Genomic DNA, 22781 nt, shown 5'->3' with positions numbered 1-22781 from the left:
AGGCCAGCCTTGAGCAAAAAAGCCAAGTGAGGGGTGAGGCCTTAAGCCCCAGCACCAGCACAAAAGAAAAGGAAGGAAAGAAGGAAGGAAGAAGGAAGGAAGGAAGGAAGGAAAGAGGGAAGCAAGCAAGCAAGCAAGCAAGGAAGGAAGGAAGGAAGGAAGGAAGGAAAGAAGGAAGGAAATGTTCCCTACATGGCCAGTCCCATCTCATCAATACCTTGCTTATTTTCCACACCCTCCCCTCATCAGATTACCTCAAGTCAAATTTATCATTTGGTTTACTATTTTAATATATATTCAATCCACATTAATACCTTTAATATTTCAGGATGATCCCTACAAATTAGTACACTTTTGTTTCTAGTAAAAATGACATTTCAATTATAAAGCTTCAAACAATATATCTAAACAATTTACTTGGGAAGTTCATACAATATAAACTAGTCAGCTAGATACTTCTGTCTATCTGAAATACACCATAAAAAGATATTACAAGTAAGTCAGGCACCTGTGGCTCACATGTATAATCTTAGTCACTCAGGAATCTGAGATTTGAGGATTGTGGTCCTAAGACAGCCCAGGCAGGGAAGTCTATGAGACCTTTACCTCCAATAAATCACAGAAAAAGCCAGAAGTTGTACACTGGCTCAAGTGGTAGAGTGCTAGACTTGAGCAAAAAAGCCCAGGGAGAGAACCCAGGCCCAGAATTTAAGCCCCATGACCGGCAAAAAACAAAGAAAAAAAAAAGAAAATGAAAAACAACAAAAAAATTCAACAAATAAGCTGGGCCTAGTATGTGTCTGTTGGTCCAGCTACTTGGGCATATTGGAAGGAGGACTCTGGTCTGAGGCTGGACCTAGGCAAACAGCAAGATCCTATCTGAAAAATAACTAAAGCAAAAAAAAAAAAAGGTTGGTATTTGGCTCAAGTAATAGAGTGCCTGTCTAATAAGCCTGGGGCCCTGAGTTCAAACCTCAATACTAACAACAGCAACAAAAACCAGAAAGAGAGATTTTGTCCCAAGTGACCTTAAAATAATGTTCTTGTTTGGGTAGCTTAGCCTAGAGATTACTTCTCCAGTTCTCCTGACTTTTTTTTTTGAATTAAACACATCTTTTAAAAAAGTTTTTGTCTTTAAACGAGTTGAGGTGGATAGTGTGAACATTGCAGGCAGGGGAGAGAGGCTATATATTTTCTGTGATACACCTGCATAGCCCCTCACAGTCAAACCAGTGGATGCAGAAGACTCTGCAGAATTACAAATGTGTTAAACACAAATCCAGAGTGCTCAATCTTTTCTCTTTGTGCAAGTCCCAGAGCATAGAAATGTATGCCTCTGTTTTTTGAACTCAGTCCTTCTCTTTCACAATTTCCCTTCCCTAAATCAGTGACTCAGGAATACAATCTCAGAGCAGGTAATAGAATCTTCCCCTAACTGGACCTGGTCCTTTTAGAAAAGTATTTCCATGGACAGCCCATTACACTTCAGATAGATGATCAGAGTGTCCTGGGTGGGAGGAGAAATACTGACTAGCTGGTCACTCTAGAGCCTTGACTGCACTGGGTCTCTAGATCAGGTTCAAATCAACTGAAGATGTTTGTATAACATTCCATGTCTTCATCCTTGGAGCTGCTGACCTCTTCTGCTGGGTTAGTGGAGGGCTATATCTTCACCTCAGAGTAGACAATTGAGGTCCTCTGGAATGAAGAGAAGATAAATGAAGAACTGGAAAGAGAATGGGAGCATGGCACTACAGGAAGTGTCAGGAGAGAAACAATGGGGAATGAAACTCACCTTTTGCTCTAGCGAAGTCCTGGAGGCTCTGGCTACAGAGGGAAAGAAAAACCACTGAATCATAAGCATGAAGATACACTTGGAGCCTATGTCTCACAGTCTGGGGCCTTTTGACTCTCTCCACTGATGGCCATAATTTTCCCACTTCAGCTCCTCAACTCTGTACAACCCATTTCATTTCCTGTTTCATCATTTCTTAGCCCAGCCCTCTGCAAGTTCTTCTCAAGCTTCATTGATCTGTAAAGTCTCTTCTTCTACCAGATATTGATGTATTATTTTTCCACTTTGTTCAGTTCTTGCTTCTCTTGAGTTATGGTCCATCCATCTTACCCTCCCCAACAGTTTGGTAAATCCCCATAGAGCTCTCTATAGGTCTATCCTGTGAGAAAACTCCTTCTTATATTAGCATGCTCTAGTTCTTGATTTTGTTGACATAGTTTTGTCCCCCCCCCCCCACCAATCCTGGGGCTTAAACTCAGGGCCTGAACATTGTCCCTGAGCTTCTTTTGCTTAAGGCAGCACTCTACCACTTGAGCCATAATGCCACTTCCAGCCTTTCCTGTTTATGTGGTACGGAGAAATCAGACCCAGGGCTTCATTCATGCTAGACAAGCACTCTACCACTAAGCAACCTTCCCAGCCCCTGTTGACACAGTCTCATAGGGGTAAAGCCATAGAGAGGCATGATTTGTTGGACTACATATACTAGAAATTAGGAATCCCAGAAAACAAAGGGAGGAATCATTGGAGCACCACAGTATTTTTTTTTAATTGTAAAGGTGATGAACAGAAGGGTTACAGTTACATAAGTCAGGTAACTACAGCAATTGTATGGAGAAATTAAGCCTGAAAAGGAGATACCCTCCCCAAGGTTTCTGTTTCCGTGTATTCTTTTTTTTTATTGTGAAAATACTGTACAGAGGGGTTACAATTACATGGGCAAGGTAATGAGTACATTTCTTATCAAGCATTGTTGCCTCCTCCTTTGTTTCTCCTTATCATCCCTTCCTATCTCCCCTCTCCCCACCCCCTGCCCCATTTCAGTGTATTCTTATCACACATTTTGGGATCATTGGTATTTTTAGTGATATGACAGAAGCTAGGTAGTCTATCCCCGGAATAATGGTCAGATGCACAGAATTTTGCTTATTATTTCAGGGACTTTATGCAAACCTGCTGCATAAAGTGAAAGATTTTTTTTCTACAGATCATCAATGCCTCAAGTGCCTAAAATATATCTAGTCTATCAATAGAAATGGTGTTTGGGCAAATATGTAAAGGAGTGTGAAGAATGACTAAATGATCAAGGTATCTCTGTAAGATAAGCTAAGATGTACTCAATCAATCCACGTGGATGACAGTTTTAATTCTGCTGTTCAGAGTCCCTGGTTCATGGAAGGGGTTCAGATAGCAAAGTGATAGACAAAGCAAGGGATGTGGTGACACACATCACTCAGATGTAGAAAAGGCTAGGCAAGCGGCAAATATTAGAGCAAGACACAAAACTTGATCTGAGCTTTGACTTTTTCTGGCTTTGTGACCTTGAGAAAGTGCTCAGTCTCTTTAACTCCTACACACTTGATTTGTAAAAAAAGGTTCAGCATTAAATTATAAGTGAGATAATGATACCAGAGGTTTAAATTCCCAAGGGAGGTGCTATACCTGGATTTATTAAAGAAACAGAACTGTTTATTTCCTTGACTCTAGGAGCTTGGGTTAATCAACCGGAGCAAGAAAGCATACGGAGAAAAGAGATTTAAGAAAGTAGATTTCTGCCTAGCATCGATGGCGCATGCCTGTAATCCTAGCTACTCCAGAGGCTGAGATCTGAAGATTGTGGCAAGGTGAGAAAAGTCTGTAAGACTCTGATCTCCAATTAACCAGCCAAAGCTGGAAGTGGAGATGTGGCTCAAGTGGTAGAAGCACCAGCCTTGAGTAAAATAAGCCAAGCAGGAGTGTGGCAAGGCCCTGCGTTCAAGCTCCAGTATCAGCTCAATAAAACTGCACACTGCAGAATGAATGATAAGCTATGCTATTGGATACCTTATATGTATTTTCAACTCAAATATTCTCAATTTACAATTATTGGGACATAGCCCTATTACAAACGGAGGAAAAATTTTATATGTTATATATAAATGTTCTCAGAGTAGTAACTATCATGGTAAATTCTTTACAAATGTCCATTCAGACCTAGAGACAATCGTAATAATACACTATTAGGATCATGGTATCGCTTAGAAGAATGCTTAATTTTTGTTTTGATCACTAGTAAAGATACATTATGCACGTTCCATGTCTTTCTTCCCTCTTTAGAATCTAGGCTCCACACAATAGGAATTTTTGTCTGCCTTGTTCATTGATTGACTCTTCACACACTTACAGAGTACCTAGCATATAGGATGTGCTCAAAAACTGTCTACTGGATTAGTGAACATAGTTTGCAGCCAGAATCTCTTCCCAGAGACATACCTTCTTCTTCTCCTCTTAGCCAAATAGTCTGGATCTCAGAATACACCAACTCACCCTCTTGGTATTGCACTGGAAAAAAAGACAACATTTCTAGGCTGTGTTGTTCATGTTGTAAGTTGCAAACGCCTCTTCCCAAGCATTACCTCTATTCTTCTTGGACACACAATGAAGCAATTGTTTAAGGTGAATATCTGAGTTTGGGGAACTGTAGGGAGCTGAGGGTGACTCTGCAGGACTCAAAGCACATTCTCTTTCCAGCTTTGTACAGGGGAGTCCTTACCATTAACATACAAGGGTTGCAGTTGGACCTGGGCAGGGCAGATGGACCAAGGGGACTCTCCAGAGGCAGGGTTGGGAGGACTCCTGTGAAATGTAAAATCATGTGATGATCTCTGGAGCATTCTAACAGGTACAACATGAGAGGACTCCAGTGAAAAGTCAATAGGAAAGAGAAGGGTTTTATTGGTGCTTCAATGGGCTGTATAGAGTCAGATTGTACTTTTGAAAGAAATCCAAGGATTATGGTATGAGCAGGCTGCCTGGGAAAAAAGCCAAACAATCTTTGACATCTTAGTGACAGTGGTCTCATGGAATGGTTCCAATAACCAGCCTCACCATCAGGAAGTAGTGACTAAGTGTCTTCACACTGTCACATCTGGACAAATCAAAGAAGAATTAAACATGACCCATTCCCTAATTCCTGGCTATCACCTAAGACTAAGATACTGACATAGACAATATTTTCCAAACTGAACTCAAGCACACAAAGTCTAAAAATTCACATGCATGTTTTGGGTAATAATAAGAATATTAGAAACTTAGACTTCCCTGAAAAATGCAAAGCATTTATAGAAAAACTGGAATCTAGTCATTGTGTCTATTGGCATAGTAACAGTCTAACTACCAGACCATAGGTATCAGAAATATTCTCTTCCAACTCATGTAAATCAACACTCTTTGGGACCATGCATTCACTTGAATGGATTGATTTCAGATTTTTTAAAAACCAATCTAAATAATATGCAAAATGAATAATGTTAGGAACACACAAGAATAGTTCTAGGAAGCCTCATTTTTGGTCTACTCAAGAAACATGAAAGTGGAAGTACCTAGCCATAGGATCTAAAGAAATAACTTGATCAAATTTTGCAGCCTCACACAGTTTTGCATATTGTACACTTACCTAGTTTCTTCTTCCTGGAAATTATTTCCTGAAAAATGAAGCAAAGGCACATTCACGTCAGCAGAGGAAGCTCTTTCTCAAAGACTTCACATAGTAGAGCTACACAGACAGGTCATTTAGAAGTTAACACAAACGTGAGCCCAGAAATGATCTTCATGAAATACTGTGAAAAAGGATTGAACAAAACATATAGATTTCTGAGGCCAGTACTACACATTCCTGAGTTAGATGTGCAATGATTTGAGACCATTACAACTTAAGGGTGTGTCGACATACCTCTATAAATAAATATTAATGAAACAAAAAAATTACTCTTACAGAGTAGTGAGCTTTCACTGGATTTCAAGGAACATTTGTGGCTGTGGCCATAAGAACCTCAGGTCCCCACTCAGGTTGGAACTCAAATTCCAACTCAGGTTTCCTAAAGAGTATTGTGGTTGGGGTTCAAAACTTCTATGTCCAGCCTAGTACTAGAGTTGAAGGATGAGTGGAATGTTCTAAAGCTAAAAAAATTTCTGAGTCTGTCTTCTATACCAGGCTTTCTGGCATTTGAAGTTAGCCTGTCCAAGGCTTGGGCAGAAAGCCTTTGGAATCACGCATGTATCTGGGGCAAGGAGGCTGAACAGTGGGGAATAAGGCAGCTGACACACAAGATGGAAGGCTCACGCTTCGACCCAGAGAATCCAGCTTCCTCACCAGCTTCTATTCTGTCTTTTCTTCAGATCCCTCTAGTTTACTTTTAATATCTTTTTATGGTAGGGTTCAGATAGAAAGAAATATCTAGCTGCCTCGTTTGTATGAACTTTCCAAATAAATTGTTTAGATAAATTGTTTGAAGCTTAACAATCGAAATCTCATTTTTCCTCTACCTGTTAATTGAGACTTAATATACTAGAGTGGCTCTAAGTAGCTTTATCCACTTGGGTCTATTTGGGAAATTGCCCTTTAAGGAAGAGATGTGGGTTTGTGTGATTGTCCGGATGACATGTGGTGACTAGGTAGGGACCCCAGCAAAGGTAAGAAAGGAGCACAAACCTGATTTCCTCCAGCTCCAGCAGAAAAACAGCAGGAGAAGAATGCTGAAGAGGCCTCCAGCAGCTCCCAAACCCATGAGGTTGCTTCTGTTGCTTGGGATCTCTAAGGGGAAAGAGCCTGTATGAGCCCCAGAAGAAAAACTTAGGGCTTGAATTTGCCATGCAGTCCTGGAACCTTTCCTCATTTTGACTGGGATCCTGTACCTTATAGACAAAAAGATATAAGGGATGAGGTGGGACTTGTAAGGATGCCTGGGGCCAAGGTATGGACAGAAAAGTTCCTGCATAGACCAGAGTGACATGGGAAATAGCTCTTTCTACCTTCGGTGAATCAACTCAGAAATTAATAGGTTAGGAAGAATTTGTGTGTGGGGGGGCATCCCATATTCTTGTAATCTAGTTTCTTGGACATCTCTCCAAGTTACGTAGTAAGAGATTATATGATTGAGAACCAATAGATTGGTTCACAAATAGAAACTCTGAGATTGGGAGTTTCTGAGTTTTTCTATAGTGTCCATTTTAATCTGTTATCCACAGCCAGAGAGATTTCATTCCGTGTATCTACACACTTATCAAACATTTACTGAATCCTAGCAAATAGTAGCCTAGGATTCAGCCTTGAGGATTCAGCCAGTAAACACAATAGTGAAGCTCCCACAGCTGTGGAGCTTAGGGGCTGGAAAGAGGAGACAGCAATAAACAAATAAATGGAAGGGATGGAAGGTAAGAGCAGGATCAGGGGACAAAGAGTCCCCAAGTAAGCCAAATTTAGACTTCAGACACCAGTACTCAAGAATTATAGGCAGGGAGCATCCATACACCAGAGCAAAAACAACAGTAATGATAATTCCCATGGATTTAATCTGATTCCTGGCACAGAATAGCCTTTTGGCCAGCAGGTGACTTTTCTCTTTTCATTCTGCCCTTCCTGACAAAACCAACAAATCTATCATTTGAACTACAACAGTCCTACCTACAAATAGTGTTCAGGGGGGCAGCCAGTCTGGCCTTCCCATCATGATTGTTCAAGAGGCGGTGAGGAAGGGAGCAGGGAAAATTCAGGAACACAATGGCTTGGCCCCTGCATCTTAGGTTGCCTGCTTGGGCCTCTGTCTGTGCAAAATGAAAATCATCTATACCCATGCTTGGAACTAAATGGCTAATTGTAAGAAAAGTTTTAAAAATCAGTTTTAGAAAGGATTCTAAGACCATATTATTGGGCTAGGATCCCATCTTTTCTACTTACTAGCTGGGTGGCTAGGGAAAATGATTCAATTTTCTCATATCTCAGTTTTTCCCATCTAGAAAATGGGTGTACTAATAGCATTTGTGTGTGTGTGTGTGTGAGAGAGAGAGAGAGAGAAAGAGAGAGAAAGAGAGAGAGAGAGAGATGGCTTAGATCAGAAGATGAAAACTCATTCCAGGATCTGATTCTCCTAAACAAGAGGAGTAATTTGCACTTAAATGTGTATTACCAATAGACTCACTGTAGGCCTCCTCGGGATCAGAACCTGTGTGGTCCCTGAGGCACAGTCTGCATAGGAACCATTCCCTACCTTCAGAGTCACTCTGCATTTTCATGACATTGCATGCCCTTGGCAGCTTTTAACTTTTCTACCCCTCCCCACCTGCTTCCTCTTTCCCTACCTTGATAGTTGAAATTCCTGTGAAGTGCTGTGGACTGCAGTCTTTCTCTTGAGAATGATACCTGAAGTTTCTGCTCCCAAGCTGCTTCTAGTCTAGGATGCATACTTTTCTATATCACCTGGTTCTAGGAAAACATCTCAATCACCTGACCTGGGAGGGCCCCACTTGATCACCAGACTTGCCCCCAAGGGAGGTGAAGGGAAAATTGAGTAGCAGCTGGGCCTTTAGTATGGCAGCCCCTTCCCAGAGCCTCAAACTGAAAGGTTTAGGTTCATGACTTTGACTGTCAGAACTGACTGCTTATATAAATAGCACAACTCCCTGCCTACTTAGCATGGTTGATGGTAGGGACTTGTCAGTGTGGCACTTCTGCTGAGAACTTCAACATGATTATCCATCTCTCTGTGCTGAAAGATTTCAAGGTTCAACTCTGTGTCATGTATAAACTCTGTGACTATGTGCAAATTACCAAACCTCTTTGAACTCTCTTTTTCTGTAGAATGCAAACAATAATAGCTTCATGTTCTAGGATTGTGACTACAATGAACAGAGACAATGAAAGTAAAACCCATCCATTCCATATATAATTATTGAATGCGTGAGCTTAGCCAAACACTGTTCTAGGCATTTGACATACAATCGTGGCTAAGGTGAGGATCCACCCCTGTGAGCAACACAGGGTACATGGTAGTGTTCCTGACCTAGTAGTTAGTGATAAGTTCTGTGGAAGGGGAAGAAGCAGAACTAGGAGAGGGAGAGTTGGGAAGAGGGCTGTTAGTTACATTGTATGGAGGAAGTAAGGGGTGAACATGAGGTTATAGAGAAAGAGCAATATGAAGGTCCTGGGAATCTAAGGAAGAGACAGGAGTGTCTGTTGTGAAAGTGATAGGAAGAGAGTGGTAGAAAATTGAGTCAAAGTGAGGGGAAGAAGGCTAGATTCGACAGGGCTTGGTGAGTCACTGGGAGGGGGGGTTGGCTGTCATTCTGAAGGAGACAGAAGCCAGGGAAGGTTTTGTTTTTTTTTGTTTTTGTATGGTTGTTTATTGTAAAAATGCTGTACAGAGGGGTTTCAGTTACATGAGCAAGGTAATGAGTACATTTCCTATTGAGCATTGTGGCCTTCTCCTTTGTTTCCCCCCTACCATTCCCTTCCCTCCCTACACAACTTCCTCCTACCCCCCCCCCCCGCCCCGCTTCCCAGCCAAAGTTGTAGTTCGTTTTCAACATGTTTTTTGTTGTAGGCCTTGAACTCTGGGCCTGGGCACTAGCTCTTCTGCTCAAGGCTAGCACTCTACCACTTGAGCCACAGGGCTACTTCTGGCTTTTTCTGCTTATGTGGTGCTGAGGAATCAAACCCAGGGCCTCATGCATATAAAGAAGCATTCTACCACTGAGCCACCTTCCCAGCCCAGGGAAGGGTTTGAACAGGAGAGCAACAAATTGCAATTTTAGAGTTCTTTCTGGTGTTGTATGGAGAATACAATGAAGAGCAATGAGTTGAGCAGAAGACTGGGATTGCAACAATCAAAGCAAGAAATTTTGGTGGTCTGGGGTAGATAGTGGTGGGTTTCAGAGAAAATGGGAGGATTGAAGAGAGTAAACTTTTTGGAGGAATTTTATTGTAAAGAAAAGCATAATAGTTGTGTGTGTGTGTGTGTGTGTGTGTGTGTGTGTGTGTGTGTGTGTGTAACAAAAGAGCCTTATTGGGTGGCCAGATATGCACCTTGAACCTGAGATGGAGGAGGAATTGAAGCCCAATAGAAACCATTTCCTAGGTGTCAAGGTTGTTGACTAAGAAGCTGCCTTGGCCCAGTGTGGCTTCTGGGACCAAAGAAAATGAAGGCTATGCACTACAGCTGGTACTATCTGTAAACAAGGCTGTGAGCTGTTTATTATTTCCTCAGTGGACCAAGCTGGGCTCTGTCTATTGTCTGTGCTTGGAAGTTTCATAACCTGCCCGCACACAATTTGGTAGCTTGTCATCCCTCAGGCCTGCACCAATAAAAGACTGCCTTAGGCCTTTGATTCTGTCCACTTTGAAGCTACTGTTCTGATACCCTGTGGATGATGTACTGAAATGAGAGGTGTAGCTGACACTTTGGTGACAGAGCTGTGTCCCCTGCTGCTAATGAGGTATGGCTGTTCTTTAAGATGAACACGTGATGGACCAAAGAACACACATATAAAATCACCTCAGCATGGTCAAAGGGCTCCTGATCAGCATTACTCCATGGTCACTTTGCTCAGACATGGTTGAGTTACTAATAAGCAGCAAGAAGCAGATGTCTGTCACAAGGAAGGATGGCAATGTGGAAATCAATAAAGGAGATTTGTGTCACAGAGTCATGCTGGCTCTGCCCACTCCTAATGTGATGTAGTCTATGGAAAATAAATAAGGTCAATGGTGGCTAAAACTCACCTCTCACAGTGATGGTCACCACCTCACTGTGGACAGGGCCGTAGCTGTTGTCAGCTGTGCAGTAGTAGCCGCCGGCATGGCTCTCCCTGATGGCAGGGATCTCCAGCTCTGCTCTCTGGGAACGCTCAGTTTTCCTCCCCAGACTCTCCTTCATGTTCTCCCTGTGCCAGGAGAACGTGGTGTACCCTGTGCCTTCCGCCACGGAGCAGACAAGGACCAGTGTCTCCCCTTCAACTGCCTGGCCTCCTGGGGGCTGGGTCTCCATGGAGACTTGGGACACAGGGATCCCTGGGAACAGGAGATGGCAGGTGAGGGCCAGGCAGGGAAAGGAAGGGCTAACGTGTAGTACAGGGCCACTTTATATGTGACTTTAAGACATGCCTCTCAACAAGAATTAGCATTGTGATCAGTGGGATGGGTTTTTGACTTAGAACATCAAATGTGCTACATTTTCAATACCAAAGCCCCAGGAACAATCATAGACTTTTCCTGGAGATGCATTAACATTTTGTCTGATCTAACTGGTGGTCTAAATTATTTTTGAGAAATAGGAGGGTAGCAACAGTGGCTGTTAAGCACTAGGCTGGAATCTACCCGCTTCCAGAAGCCCTGCATTGACATCTATGCCATCTGTTCCCATACTTGAATGTATATGTGTGTGCCTCCTTCTTTTGTGCTGAACACACACATTGAATTCAGAAGAAGTGGACATTCATTTTCTAAATAGCTTGGCATTGTGGAATCTACCCACTCAGGAGCAGAGCATCTTGTTCTCATGTTCTGTTTTCCCCAGGCCTTATATCTAACTCCATGAAGCAACCCCTACCACTTCAATATGACCAAGCTGGCAAAGACTGAGTTTTTAGAGAAATAGAGATGGAATCTAACTCTGTTGTTTCTCACTACTCAATCTTAGCCTGGAATCTCTATAAAGATGACAAAACCCATCTCTGATGGACTGTGTCTATACCTATGGGGCCAGCAGGAGCAGAAAGAGGCAAGATGTCACAGCCTCACTCAGGCTACCTGGGTGCTACACTTACTCTGCACGCTGATCTCTAGCAGGAGACTGTGTTTTCGGACGCTATGGGTCACGGTTTCGATGCCACAACCATATAATCCCGAGTCTTCTTTCCAGATGATTGGGATCTGGAGCTCTGAGGAGTTGTTCCAGCCTGACAGGATGACTCCTTTGTCTCTGAAGAAGGTGAAATGAAGGGGAGTGTCTAGTCGCTCTGGATGAAGATGTGTTTCACAGGTCAGGTTGACAGAAGACCCCTCCATAGGCTGAAAGGCTGTGGCATTCAGCTTTGGACGTGGAAATAGTTCTAGAAGAGAAAAGTTAACTCTCTCTCTCTTCTTAAGACCGGGACTCATACTTGGAATCTGATACTTTCAATCATTAGCTAAGGCTCCACCAACTGAGCCATGCCTCCAACCTCTAAAAGGGTGGTTATTTCTTTTCTTCAAGTTCTCAACTGAGGAGTACTTAGCACTCTAGGAGAAATAGGAAATGTCTGACTGATAAACTTAGTAAGCTCTCCATTGTGTTTGCCTTCTCTAGGATGGCTCAAGTCTAGTCATTCTACTTTCTCTGCCTCCCAGGATACTTCTGCCTGTCACTTATGTGGAGTTTTGATAGTAATATAAACTCCTTGTATAATGCCCAATGTTTCTAACTTTGACATTATTAAATTAATCTATACAAAATGAAGGTTTTACTTTGAAATTTTGAAATTATTGTTTTTGGTGGTGGTGGTACTGGGATTTATGGGCCTTGTATTTGCTAGGAAGGTGCTTTAACACTTGAGCTACACCTTTAACCCTTTTTGACTCTGTGTGTGTGTGTGTGTGTGTGTGTGTGTGTGTGTGTGTATGTGTGTGTGTGTATGTTTGAACTTAGGGCCTGGACACTGTACCTGAGCTTGAGTTCAGGCCTGGGCACTGTCCTTGAGCTTCTTTTGCTCAAGGCTAGCACTCTATGATTTAAGCCACAGTGCTACTTCCAGATTTTTCTAATTAGCTTATTGGAGATAAGAGTCTTACAGACTTTCCTGCCTGGGCAGGCTTTGAGTTTCGATCCTCAGATCTCAGACTTCTGAGTAGATAGGATTGCAGATGTGAGCCACCAGAGCCTGTCTACTTTATTTATTTATTTTTAAAAACAGGCTCACATGTTTATGATGTGACCAGACTAGACCACAGTCTACCTATTTACAATTCTCATGTAGCTAGAATGACAGGCTTGCATTATCATGTCCAGTCTGTTTGTTTTTTAATTGGTTGAGATAAGCTGTTGTAAACATTTTTGCCCAGGCTGACCTCAAACTTTGATCCTCCTATTCTCAGCCTTCTGATAGCTAGGACTGAGGGCAGGCAATCACCATATCTGGCTTACCTTGAATTTTAATAATTTTGGTATTTGATTCAAGCACATGATTTTTGTCCGTAAATCCAATGCATCGGTAATGGCCACTGTTATTTAAGCTTGCTCTTGGAATAGAAAGATCCAAGCTTTTGTTAGATTTATAGAGTGTGTTTCCATTCCAAATATATTTGACAGCAGATAGTTTCTTCTTCCCTTGTTTTTGGCATCTCAGAAACAATGTGTCTCCTTCAAACACAGAATGTGGAGCCTGCAAGATTAACAAACCTAGAAACAACAGAGATAAGGGTGCATCCTTTAGGGGGCTCTTTTCCTCTGCGTGCCTTGAATTACAAAGATTGTCTTTGATTGTCTTTTCTTCTTCAAAAGAATTTTGTCTCTTGAAACAAGTATATTCTATTCCTTCAAAGCCAGTGTGTCACACTTCAGATACAAATCCTATATAAACCATAAGCGTATTTATACAGTCATTCAAAGATAGACTCAAACTATAAAGTTTCTAATAAAGACAAGAAAAAGCAGAGGAAATATGGCTTAAATCCCCTGACATCATAGAATATGGGAAAAATCAACATCAACATTCTTCCCAAATATCAGAGTAGGGGCTATGAAAGGAGTGGCTTGTGGAGAAATATACAAGGAAGTAGTTCAGGCATGGGTGTTTTTTAGTGGAGTTATTGTCAGAGACACAATTCTAGGCTCAAGAGACAATAAAAATGACCCTTTATGGAAATCATTGTATTATTCTGGGGCTTGAATTCAGGAACTCGGGCTTTCTGCTCAAGGCTAACATTCTACCACGTTAGTTTTTTTTATTATTATTATCACTTTATTTATTTACTTTTTTTGGGGGGGGGTCCGGTCGTGGGTCCTGAACTCTGGGCCTGGGCGCTGTCCCTCAGCTCTTCAACTCAAGGCTAGCGCTCTATCACTTGAGCCACAGCACCATTTCCGGCTTTTTTCTTTTTGCTTATGTGGTGCTGAGGAATCGAACCCAGGGCCTCATGCATGCAGGGCAAGCTCTCTACCACTGAGCCACCTTCCCAGCCCATATTATCATTTTTAAATAACTGGAGAATTCCTCTTTCTCCAGGCCTGTGCCCAGGGAGGTGATCCAAGTCTTTATGTCTAAACTAAGAGGTTTTAGGCCAATCAGACAGAAAAATAGGAATGAAGAAAGGCCAGCTCCTGGAAGTGGTGCTGTGGCTCAAAGTGCTAAAGCACTAGTCTTGAGAGAAAGATTCAGGGACAGCATCCAGGCCCAGAGTTCAAGCCTCATGACTGACAAAAATGATAAAGAGAGAAAAAGAAAGGCCAGCTATCAGACCAGAACAGATGAGGATGAAAAGCCTGAGGTTGGAGATTTCTGCCCTTCTTTCCCATCTTCTGTTTTTGCTCAGCACACATGTACATGATTTCTCCTTTACAAAGCTATAAAATCATGCAGGGGGGGCTGGGGAGGTGGCTCAGTGGTAGAGCGCTTGTCTTGCATGCCTGAGGCCCTGGGTTCAAATCCTTAACACCACATAAAACAGAAAAAGCTGGAAGTGGCACTGTGGCTCAAGTGGTAGAGCGTTAGCCTTGAGCTGAAGAGCTGAGGGACAGCACCCAGGCCCAGAGTTCAGGCCCCACGACCGGACCCAAAAAAAAAATTTTTTTTAAATTAAAAAAAAAATCATGCAGGGAAGGTCTCAGATAACTTTCTTCTGTGCCACATAAAACTAACTTACTTCCTTGACTATGTAAGTGTGCATAGATGTTAGCTCATGTTAAGCATTTTTACCAACAAGCAAAAAAAAGGGAACCTTCAATTTTCAAGTGAAAAACAATGAAGAAAACTGTGAAGTTGATAGGAGACAAGGTAAAAAAAAAAATAGATGGGAAAAGAGAAGTGTGCATCAGACAGGTACCGATGGCTCACACCTGTAATCCTAGCAACTCAGGAGGCTGAGATCTGAGGATCACAGTTGAAAGCCAGCCTGGGCAGGAAAGTCCAAGAGACTCTTATCTCCAATCAACCACCAGAAAAACAGAATTGGTGCTGTGGCTTGAGTGGTAGAGCACTTGCCTTGAGCTGAAGAGCTGTGGGACCAGAGTTCAAGCCCCATTACCAACCAAAAGAAAAAAAAATTAGGAATGAAGGATTCAGTTCTCTCAACCCCGAGGAAACCAAGATGAATCCAAAGCCATTTCTTCGTCTTTCTCACCTTCAGAAAAATACAAGTGCACAGGGTCACTTGGAGGTGAGCCCCGAACCTGGCATCTGAACTTTCCAGGTTCATGGACCTTCAGGGTATTGCCTGAGATTTCTCTTTCTTCCTTTTCCCCCCTGTAGTTTGCATGGTACCATTTTGTTTTCTCTGGTTTGTAGGAGTGAAATCCTTTGCAAGTCAGGTTCACTGTCTCTCCGAGGAAGACTGTGGTCCATGGAGGATGAAGGGAAATCACAGGTTTCGGTAGAGCTGCCGAGGAGAGAGAAGGGGAACTGAGATGAGGTGCCTGCGTTCCCAGCCACAGAGATTCCTGAGAGGATTTGGAGAACTCCCAATGATACAGAGAGGGACACTGCTTCCCTATGGCCTCTGATCTTTACTTTCTACTTGGCCTTACTTCACTGAAAGGTGCCGTGGCTCCTTAGGAATTTACAGGAGTAGGTAGATCTCTCAGATACTGTGAGAGGGGCAAGCCTAGGGGGCCTATTTACCATTGATGAATGATAAGAGGCTCGTAAACTCTCTTATCTTTTCAGGTAGGCAAGTACCACAGCTACTATATGAGTATTACACTTCTCCTGACTCCCTCCAGGGCTCTTCATGTAACAGATACTTCTCTAAGATAAATGTACCTGTGTGGTGGGTATCAGAATACAACATCGCAAAATACGCTCTTTGGAATATGGATTATTGTGAGAATTGATGCCCATCAAAAGTAAGAAAAGCTCTAAACAATGAATCAATGTTCCTTTTGTAAAAAGAATCTCCTTTGGTAAGATATCTTGTTCTCCTGGACTTTCTCAATGGAGAAGGTAGAAACTTGAATCTGTAGAACAACCTAAAAAACTCTTGGTCAATATACATTTCTGGTCTCCTTCCCATAACTTGCTTCCCTTTCCCCAAAGTCTCAAACTCTGTTTCCTTTGTTTAGCATGAGCAGTAAATAAACTTCAGTCATCTGGCTCACACAGTTTAATGTGTGAATTCTGTGTATACATTTATAGCTAAAACTTTACTTTCTCTTTTGAATTGTCTTATTTTTTTTATCAGTTTTATTCATCAGCTCTAGGCAATGAACCTCAAATGGAAGGAGGGAAACATACATATAGCTCAAGTATGTGGTGAGATGGAGTTTGTACATGGAGGGAAAATAGCCATTTGATGGTCAATTATGCAGTTTTAGGGAAAGGTCCAAGTTGTATTTTACTCATACCAATGAGAAGTCGGCATTGATTAAACTACCATCTGAAGTGCAAGAGTACAGTGCTCCTAAAGACCCAAATATCCAAGACACTCTCATAACAAGAAGATATTACCTGGCATGAATTTGGCCCTAAGATCTTGGAAACATGGAGGGACAGAAGGCGGAGAATTTATGAGCAAATAAAAATCTGAAAGAAACTTAACTCTCCCTATTGTAAGCAAGGGAAGAGACTTTTATCTTTTTCCCTCCTTTTAAGAAATGTATTTCTCTGACTCTTCAGATGTTTGTAAATCTTACCATGGTAATTGGCATCTGTTAGTCTCAGCTAAGTCTCAGGTGCTATCTTTTTTGTTTGGTAGCCATCTAGGGATATCTTCCTCATCTTCTAGTTCCTATGGGAGAGGAAGTGCCCAACATTGGAAAGCTCACAGTGCTCTAATAGTTGAAACAAATGGTTCTCATCAAACTCTGAGAACTTCGTCTCTCCAAGGAAAAGTCCGTTAGCTAACACAGTTGGTCTCCTCCCCCCACCCCCCGCCCCTTCCATGATAAAGTTACAATGACCTGCTTCTTCAGGTCCTTTTGCTAATTAATGTTTCTCTAGAAAACATGCATGTATGGGTTGTTTCTGTTTGTTGGAACAAAGGAGTAGGATTCCTTTCTGTCTTTTCACTCTCTTAGTGGATTGCCTGTGATGCATTTTGATTTATGTTTATTTGATAATAAAAGTGTTTTCTTCCTTTACTACCAAGGTGAAGAGAATTTTTTTTTTGATTAGGGGAAGATTTTGTTTTAAATGATACTTCCCTAATAAAAACCTGTTACTGGGCCTCTTTCTAAATCAGAGTATTTATTTTCTGAGTTGTGCAGCTTTGAGATTGTGAGGGCTAACAATAAAAATAGTTTCCACACAAATTGTTTACCAAGAGACGCATCCTTTCCTGTCACAAAGTTACTCTCTGGCTTGCTCAAAGATCCGTGTTGGGGGTAGGCTAATCTTTCAATGGGAATACAAATGAATTTGTATTGCTATTTATTATTCTGTCCAAGATGAAAAAAGTTCTGTGGAACCACTGTTTTGATGGCTCCTAAACTTCTGAGGGATGTGACAGAACAAAAGTGGTTGACAATTGAGAAGGAGAATTGATAACAAGGAAAACATGGGTCTGACTCCTGATGGGTAGTCCCAATTCATTTCCCTCTAAAAAGATGCTCACCACAGATTTGAAAAAGTGAGCCTTGACTTTGAGTGCTAGGTTCCATTAGAGACATTATACCAGGGACTAGAGGGCTGCTTTCATAAACACACTAACTTTTCTCTTGCAGATATCTGATGGGTAATTGAACACAGGATAAAAGCTTGATGTCTCCCTTCATATTGTATCAGTCTCCATTATTACTTAAAACATTAGGTCAGATTCTCACTCATGTAGTTGTGTTAATCATTTAAGAGTACTTATCTAAAACTAGTAACATAGTTCTACATTTACCTAATCTATCTGCTTGAAGGTTGAAGACATAGGAATAACTATTTTCAAGATTTTAGGATTGACCTGATGGTACACACCTGTAATCCCAGCACTTGGGACCTTGAGGCAGGAAGATTGCAAGGCCAACTTGGACTATATAATGTGATTCTGTAATAAAGAAAGACAGAGAAAGGAAGGGAGGAAGGGAGGAAGGGAGGAAGGAAGGAAGGAAGGAAGGAAGGAAGGAAGGAAGGAAGGAAGGAAGGAAGGAAAGAAAGAAAAAGAAAGAGAGAGAAAGAAAGGGAAGGGAAGGAAAGGAAAAGATTGACTAAACATCATAATCAACAGAATGTCACATACCATATTTTACTATGTTGTATTACAGATCACAGGAATGGCGCCTATAAGTCTCCCATCATTGTCCTAAACCTGAAGAAGGGCAGTTGTCACCTCAAATAACTCCATTTTGTCTCTTGACTAGGAGTAGGAATCATCTAGCTCTAATCAACTGCTGTTTGCCTGTCTGTCTGTGTGTACTGATACTTTTATATGGACTTCAAATGATGTCATAAATATTCAAATGGCCCTTGGGGGAAAAGGTTCCCTGGCCCAGTACTTGTACTTTTCTTTTTTCGTTCTTTTTTTTTTTTGGTTGGTAGTGGGGCTTGAACTCAGGGCCTGAGCATTGTTGCTGAGCATTTTTGCTCAACACTAGTGTTCTACTACTTTGAGCCACAGCTGTACTTCCAGCTCTTCTGAGTAGTTTATTGGAGATAAGAGACTTATGGACTTCCCTGCCTGGGCTGGCTTAGAACTGTGATTCTCAGATCTCAGCCCCCTAAGTAGCAAGGATTAGAGTCATGAGCCACCAGTGCCTGGCTTGGAAAGTAGTTCTTGCAAGTTGGCTAGACCCACTATCTTCCCATTGGGACCATGCACTGTCTTATCTCTTTACTGTTCAGAGCCACAACAAATAGCCAAATCTGATCTTCTTGAATCCCCAGAATGGGACCCTTAGTCTAAGACTTCAGTAACAGAAGAAAGCTAGGGAGAATGGGGGTTCTAGGGAAAGGATTTTCCTTTATGTTAGGAGAAGCACATGGAGAGTTCTTTGACAGCTCCCGTTCCCTCTTCCACCGGCGCCCCCATCCTTTCCTGCCATGAACACAGTTATGATGCCTAAAGCTGTGGCAGCCACCAAAATTGAAAAAAAAATCAATATGAGATGTATGCCTTTGTTGTGCACATTGCCTATGTCATGTAACTTCTGGGAAGTAGAAAGTAAAACAGATTATTTCTATTTGTATTGTTTTATTGTTTTTAAATAAAAAATCTCAATTTCATGGTATATAATTTACTATAAAATTTTACATAGAATCTCTTTACATGTGCTTCTTTCTTGGTAGTTTTATACTCAGGTAAGGGAGAGTATTTCCACTGAAGGGGCCTATAAACAATTGTTTTCCCAAAGCTCGAGACTTTAAACATTCTTACCATTTTTTCCTAGAAGAACTACCCAAATAGATTCATTAGTTATGGAAAAATAAGTAATAAAGGCATACCTTTTCTCTACCTGGAAATAAAAGCTGTAAAGTGCTCTTAATGTATGCTTTAGACAAGAATCTAGATGTGAGCAGGGCGCCGGTGGCTCACGCCTGTAATCCTAGCTACTCAAGAGGCTGAGATCTGAGATCGAGGTTCAAAGACAGCCCGGGCAAGAAAGTCCATGAGATTCTTATCTCCAATAAACCACCAGAAAACCGGAAGTGGTGCTGTGGCTCAAGTAGTAGAGTGCTTGCCTTGAGCTGAAGAACACAGGGACAGCGCCCAGAGTTCAAGCCCCATGACCAACGAAAAAAGAAAAAAGAATCTAGATGTGCTGTTTGGTAATGTAAGACATTTGCAAGTATTTGCAGACATAAGAGAGAAGTTCTCTTAAAAGTTTGGACAGAGTGCCCTATGTTCTCAGTGAGAATAGCTGTGTTACTCCTGAAGAAAACAGAAATCCTCACCAGCATCCCTGGAAGCCCTGGAAAAGGGAAATGGGGAACCTGAGCAGCAGGTCTGAAAGAAGGGTGGGGAAGGGCTGGGAAGGTGGCTCAGTGGTAGAGCTCTTGCCTTGCATGCCTGAGGCCCTGGGTTCAAATCCTCAGCACCACATAAGCAAAAAGAAAAAAAGCCGGAAGTGGCGTGGTAGAGTGCTAGCCTTGAGCTGAAGAACTGAGGGACAGCCTCCAGGCCCAGAGTTCAAGCCCCACGACCAGCCCCCCCGCAAAAAAAGAAGGGTGGGGAAATCTTTTCTTAGGTGAGTATAGCTAGATTCCTCTTTGATCTGAGTAAGTTGCCCTTTCGATATGCTCAAGGCTCTATAACCTTGCCAGGACCTTCCTAAACTTACTACTCAGTGGGCTGTGAAATTAACCACTTGTAATAACTGAAGCAAATCATTCTGTTTCATTTCCCCATCCTGGAACATTATCAGTGTCTTGCCTTTACTTGAGGGTAGGCAGGGAGCTACAGGAAATGATACCAAGGAGGATAACAGCGGACCCAGGCCCTGCAGGAGACAATGTGCAGCCTGTGAGCCATGACATGCAGAGGGGAACCAACAACTCCCAGGATGCACTTAGTATGCTGGAAAAAAAAATATATATGTATATATATATATATATATCCCACAGAGAATGGGCTTTCTGTTGACCCGTAGAATGGACGGGAGTTCAAAGTCATCATGACTTAAGGTATTAATGAAAAAAAAAATCTCAGAAAGTTTGGCTAAAGTGATTACACATGGCTAGGGTCAAAGCTATGGGAGTCCAACCTTCTTCCTATTTTCAAATAGTGGCTTTTTCCCTCTTTTTTTTTAAAGCTATTTTTCCTTTTAGGATTCTCTCCAGTCTATCAGGCTTGCTTGAATCCCACCTTAGGCTAGTGGTACCTCCTTCTGCTGAGAATTCTATGCTGTGTGTCTCTGCCTTCCATGGCAGATTTGGATTGAGAGTGAGTCCCAAGTAGCCTAGCGCTTAGGGTCCCCGTCAACAGAACAACATGTTTTCACATCCTTGCAGCCTCAGGGAAAGGAGGAAGGGGACAAGTAGGTTTCTTTGCACAAATATTTGAGATGGAGGCAAGTTAGGGCTAGTTACTAGCGATATAACAGGAAAAAAGAAAGCAAAGACTTACCAAATTGTCCACTGACTGGAACTGAAAGGCCAAAGGTAAGCATCAGCACAGACATGGAGCTCCCAGCCAGCTTTCCCCGAGAGCCCGCAAGCCAGCCATCTACTTCCAAACAAGAGGAAGAGAAACATACTCAGTTCCACCCACTCAACAACACAGTGGCCAAAAGTTAGTGTGGATTCAGAAAGCCTAGCTTTAATTTTAGCATACATTTTCCAAACTCAGTTTCCTCATTTTAAAACTGAGGACCATAAAAATGAGTTCACAATATACTTGTAATGAGTTAAATTAGCAATTTCTCAATTCATGATTGCTGTCATTTTTAAAAATATGAGGTTGCAGCTGACAGCATCCTCTTGACTCTATCATCTTCTTGTCTTGTCGAAATTATTATTTAATAGAAGTCATTTCCTCCTTCAGTACTACATGAAGTCCAGTCACACCCATTCATCAAGGCCAGAGTAGTCTTTTTAGATATTACTCTGCTGAAGCAACCTCTCTTTTTAACTTGAAACACTGTCTGCCATATGGAACTTGTAATTTGTTATATAGTATGGGGTAGTGATTAAAAGCATAATTTCTAAAGACCAGTTACGAATTTGAATCCTAACACTGCCACTGTACTAGTATCAGTCATGCTACCCAAAGCTCTGTGCCTTAGTTCATGGAGGTAGGAATTGTAGGAGTTATAGGCATTCCAGCTGTTGATTGATAAAGAATAGGATAGGCTAATATATGAGATATTCTTAGAGCAAGAATCAGTTACTATTAACACCTTGTATCCTATGATCTGTTGTATAATATTTTCTCTTCTGTTGTCAAACATTCTTGCATTTATATTTTGATGCTCTAATCAAAGTGTCAGCTCTTAAGGATAGAGCTGTGCCCCCTTCCATGCCCTCATATTTCTGCACTGTCTGTAGTACCCACCTCCGTACTATATTGAGAATATCCAGTAATTTGTGGATGCACAAATTACTGAGCTCCCATGACATGCCAAACACTCTAGTAACTCTTCTCTTAGAGTCTAAGGTTACACATGACAACAAGATAAATACACTCTATAAATACTTGATAGACAAAAGACTGCTTTTCCAAATTTCCCAGTGCTTTATTTGGACAAATACTGACAAATAATACCAAAAACATGGAAGGGAATCAAGGAAATCCATCTTATTTCTTTTCCTGCTCTGTGCAAATAAGAGGGATTTGATCATAGGATACAGAGCAAGGGCAATTATTCTCAGTACAAGATTATTTCTATCTCAGCTCACAGTTAGGATATAGTCATTCACAAAGATCCCAGTTTGTCTTTTTCTCTCCAGCTCCATGAGCTGTGATTGAGGAAGGAAACTGAATCTAGCAGTACATTTTTGGGTTTAATTTTGCTGTTACTTTTACACGAACAATAAGCCCACTTTGGGGCACAATTTTTCATAGATAGCTTAAAGCAAAAGTAGATGAGGAATACACCTTAGTAAATCAATTATTTTTCCCCTCGTACCATGAAATCAATATCTCTCCCATTGCTCATTTTATGCTATTCTGAAATGGGAGTAAAATCCATCCAGCCAAGGAGGGGCCTTCTGCTCTTGATGAGGCCTAGGCCATGCTTCTCTCCATCACTTACCAAGGATGAGCAAGGCTGCCCACAGCAACATGAAGGCCTGCTCCAGTAGCTGGAGGTGGAGTTGTTGTAAGAGAAAGGCCAGGAGAATCAGACAGACAAAGCAACAGGTGTCCCACTGCCAGCCCACAGGAGTGAGTCCTGTACCCGGC

At 41.8% G+C, this 22781-nt stretch overlaps 1 protein-coding gene across 1 annotated transcript; it reads right to left on the bottom strand.

Moving 5' to 3' along the window:
- Nucleotides 1-960: 960 nt before the first annotated feature.
- On the bottom strand, nucleotides 961-22740 carry Fcrl4 (Fc receptor-like 4). Its single transcript, XM_013030618.1, has 12 exons — nucleotides 22633-22740; nucleotides 21006-21104; nucleotides 15144-15398; nucleotides 12949-13203; nucleotides 11594-11878; nucleotides 10551-10838; nucleotides 6486-6587; nucleotides 5451-5478; nucleotides 4548-4630; nucleotides 4268-4336; nucleotides 1796-1827; nucleotides 961-1698 (listed from the first exon to the last, which is right to left on the bottom strand). Exons 1-12 carry the CDS (start codon nucleotides 22661-22663, stop codon nucleotides 1663-1665), a joined length of 1563 nt encoding a protein of 520 aa, XP_012886072.1. The 5' UTR covers nucleotides 22664-22740; the 3' UTR covers nucleotides 961-1662.
- Nucleotides 22741-22781: the final 41 nt, after the last annotated feature.

Source organism: Dipodomys ordii, unplaced genomic scaffold (assembly GCF_000151885.1).
Source record: "Dipodomys ordii isolate 6190 unplaced genomic scaffold, Dord_2.0 Scaffold131, whole genome shotgun sequence".
Lineage (NCBI taxonomy): Eukaryota > Metazoa > Chordata > Mammalia > Rodentia > Heteromyidae > Dipodomys > Dipodomys ordii.
Note: the sequence above shows the minus strand (reverse complement) of the source record. Positions and strands in the feature narration are given on the sequence as shown.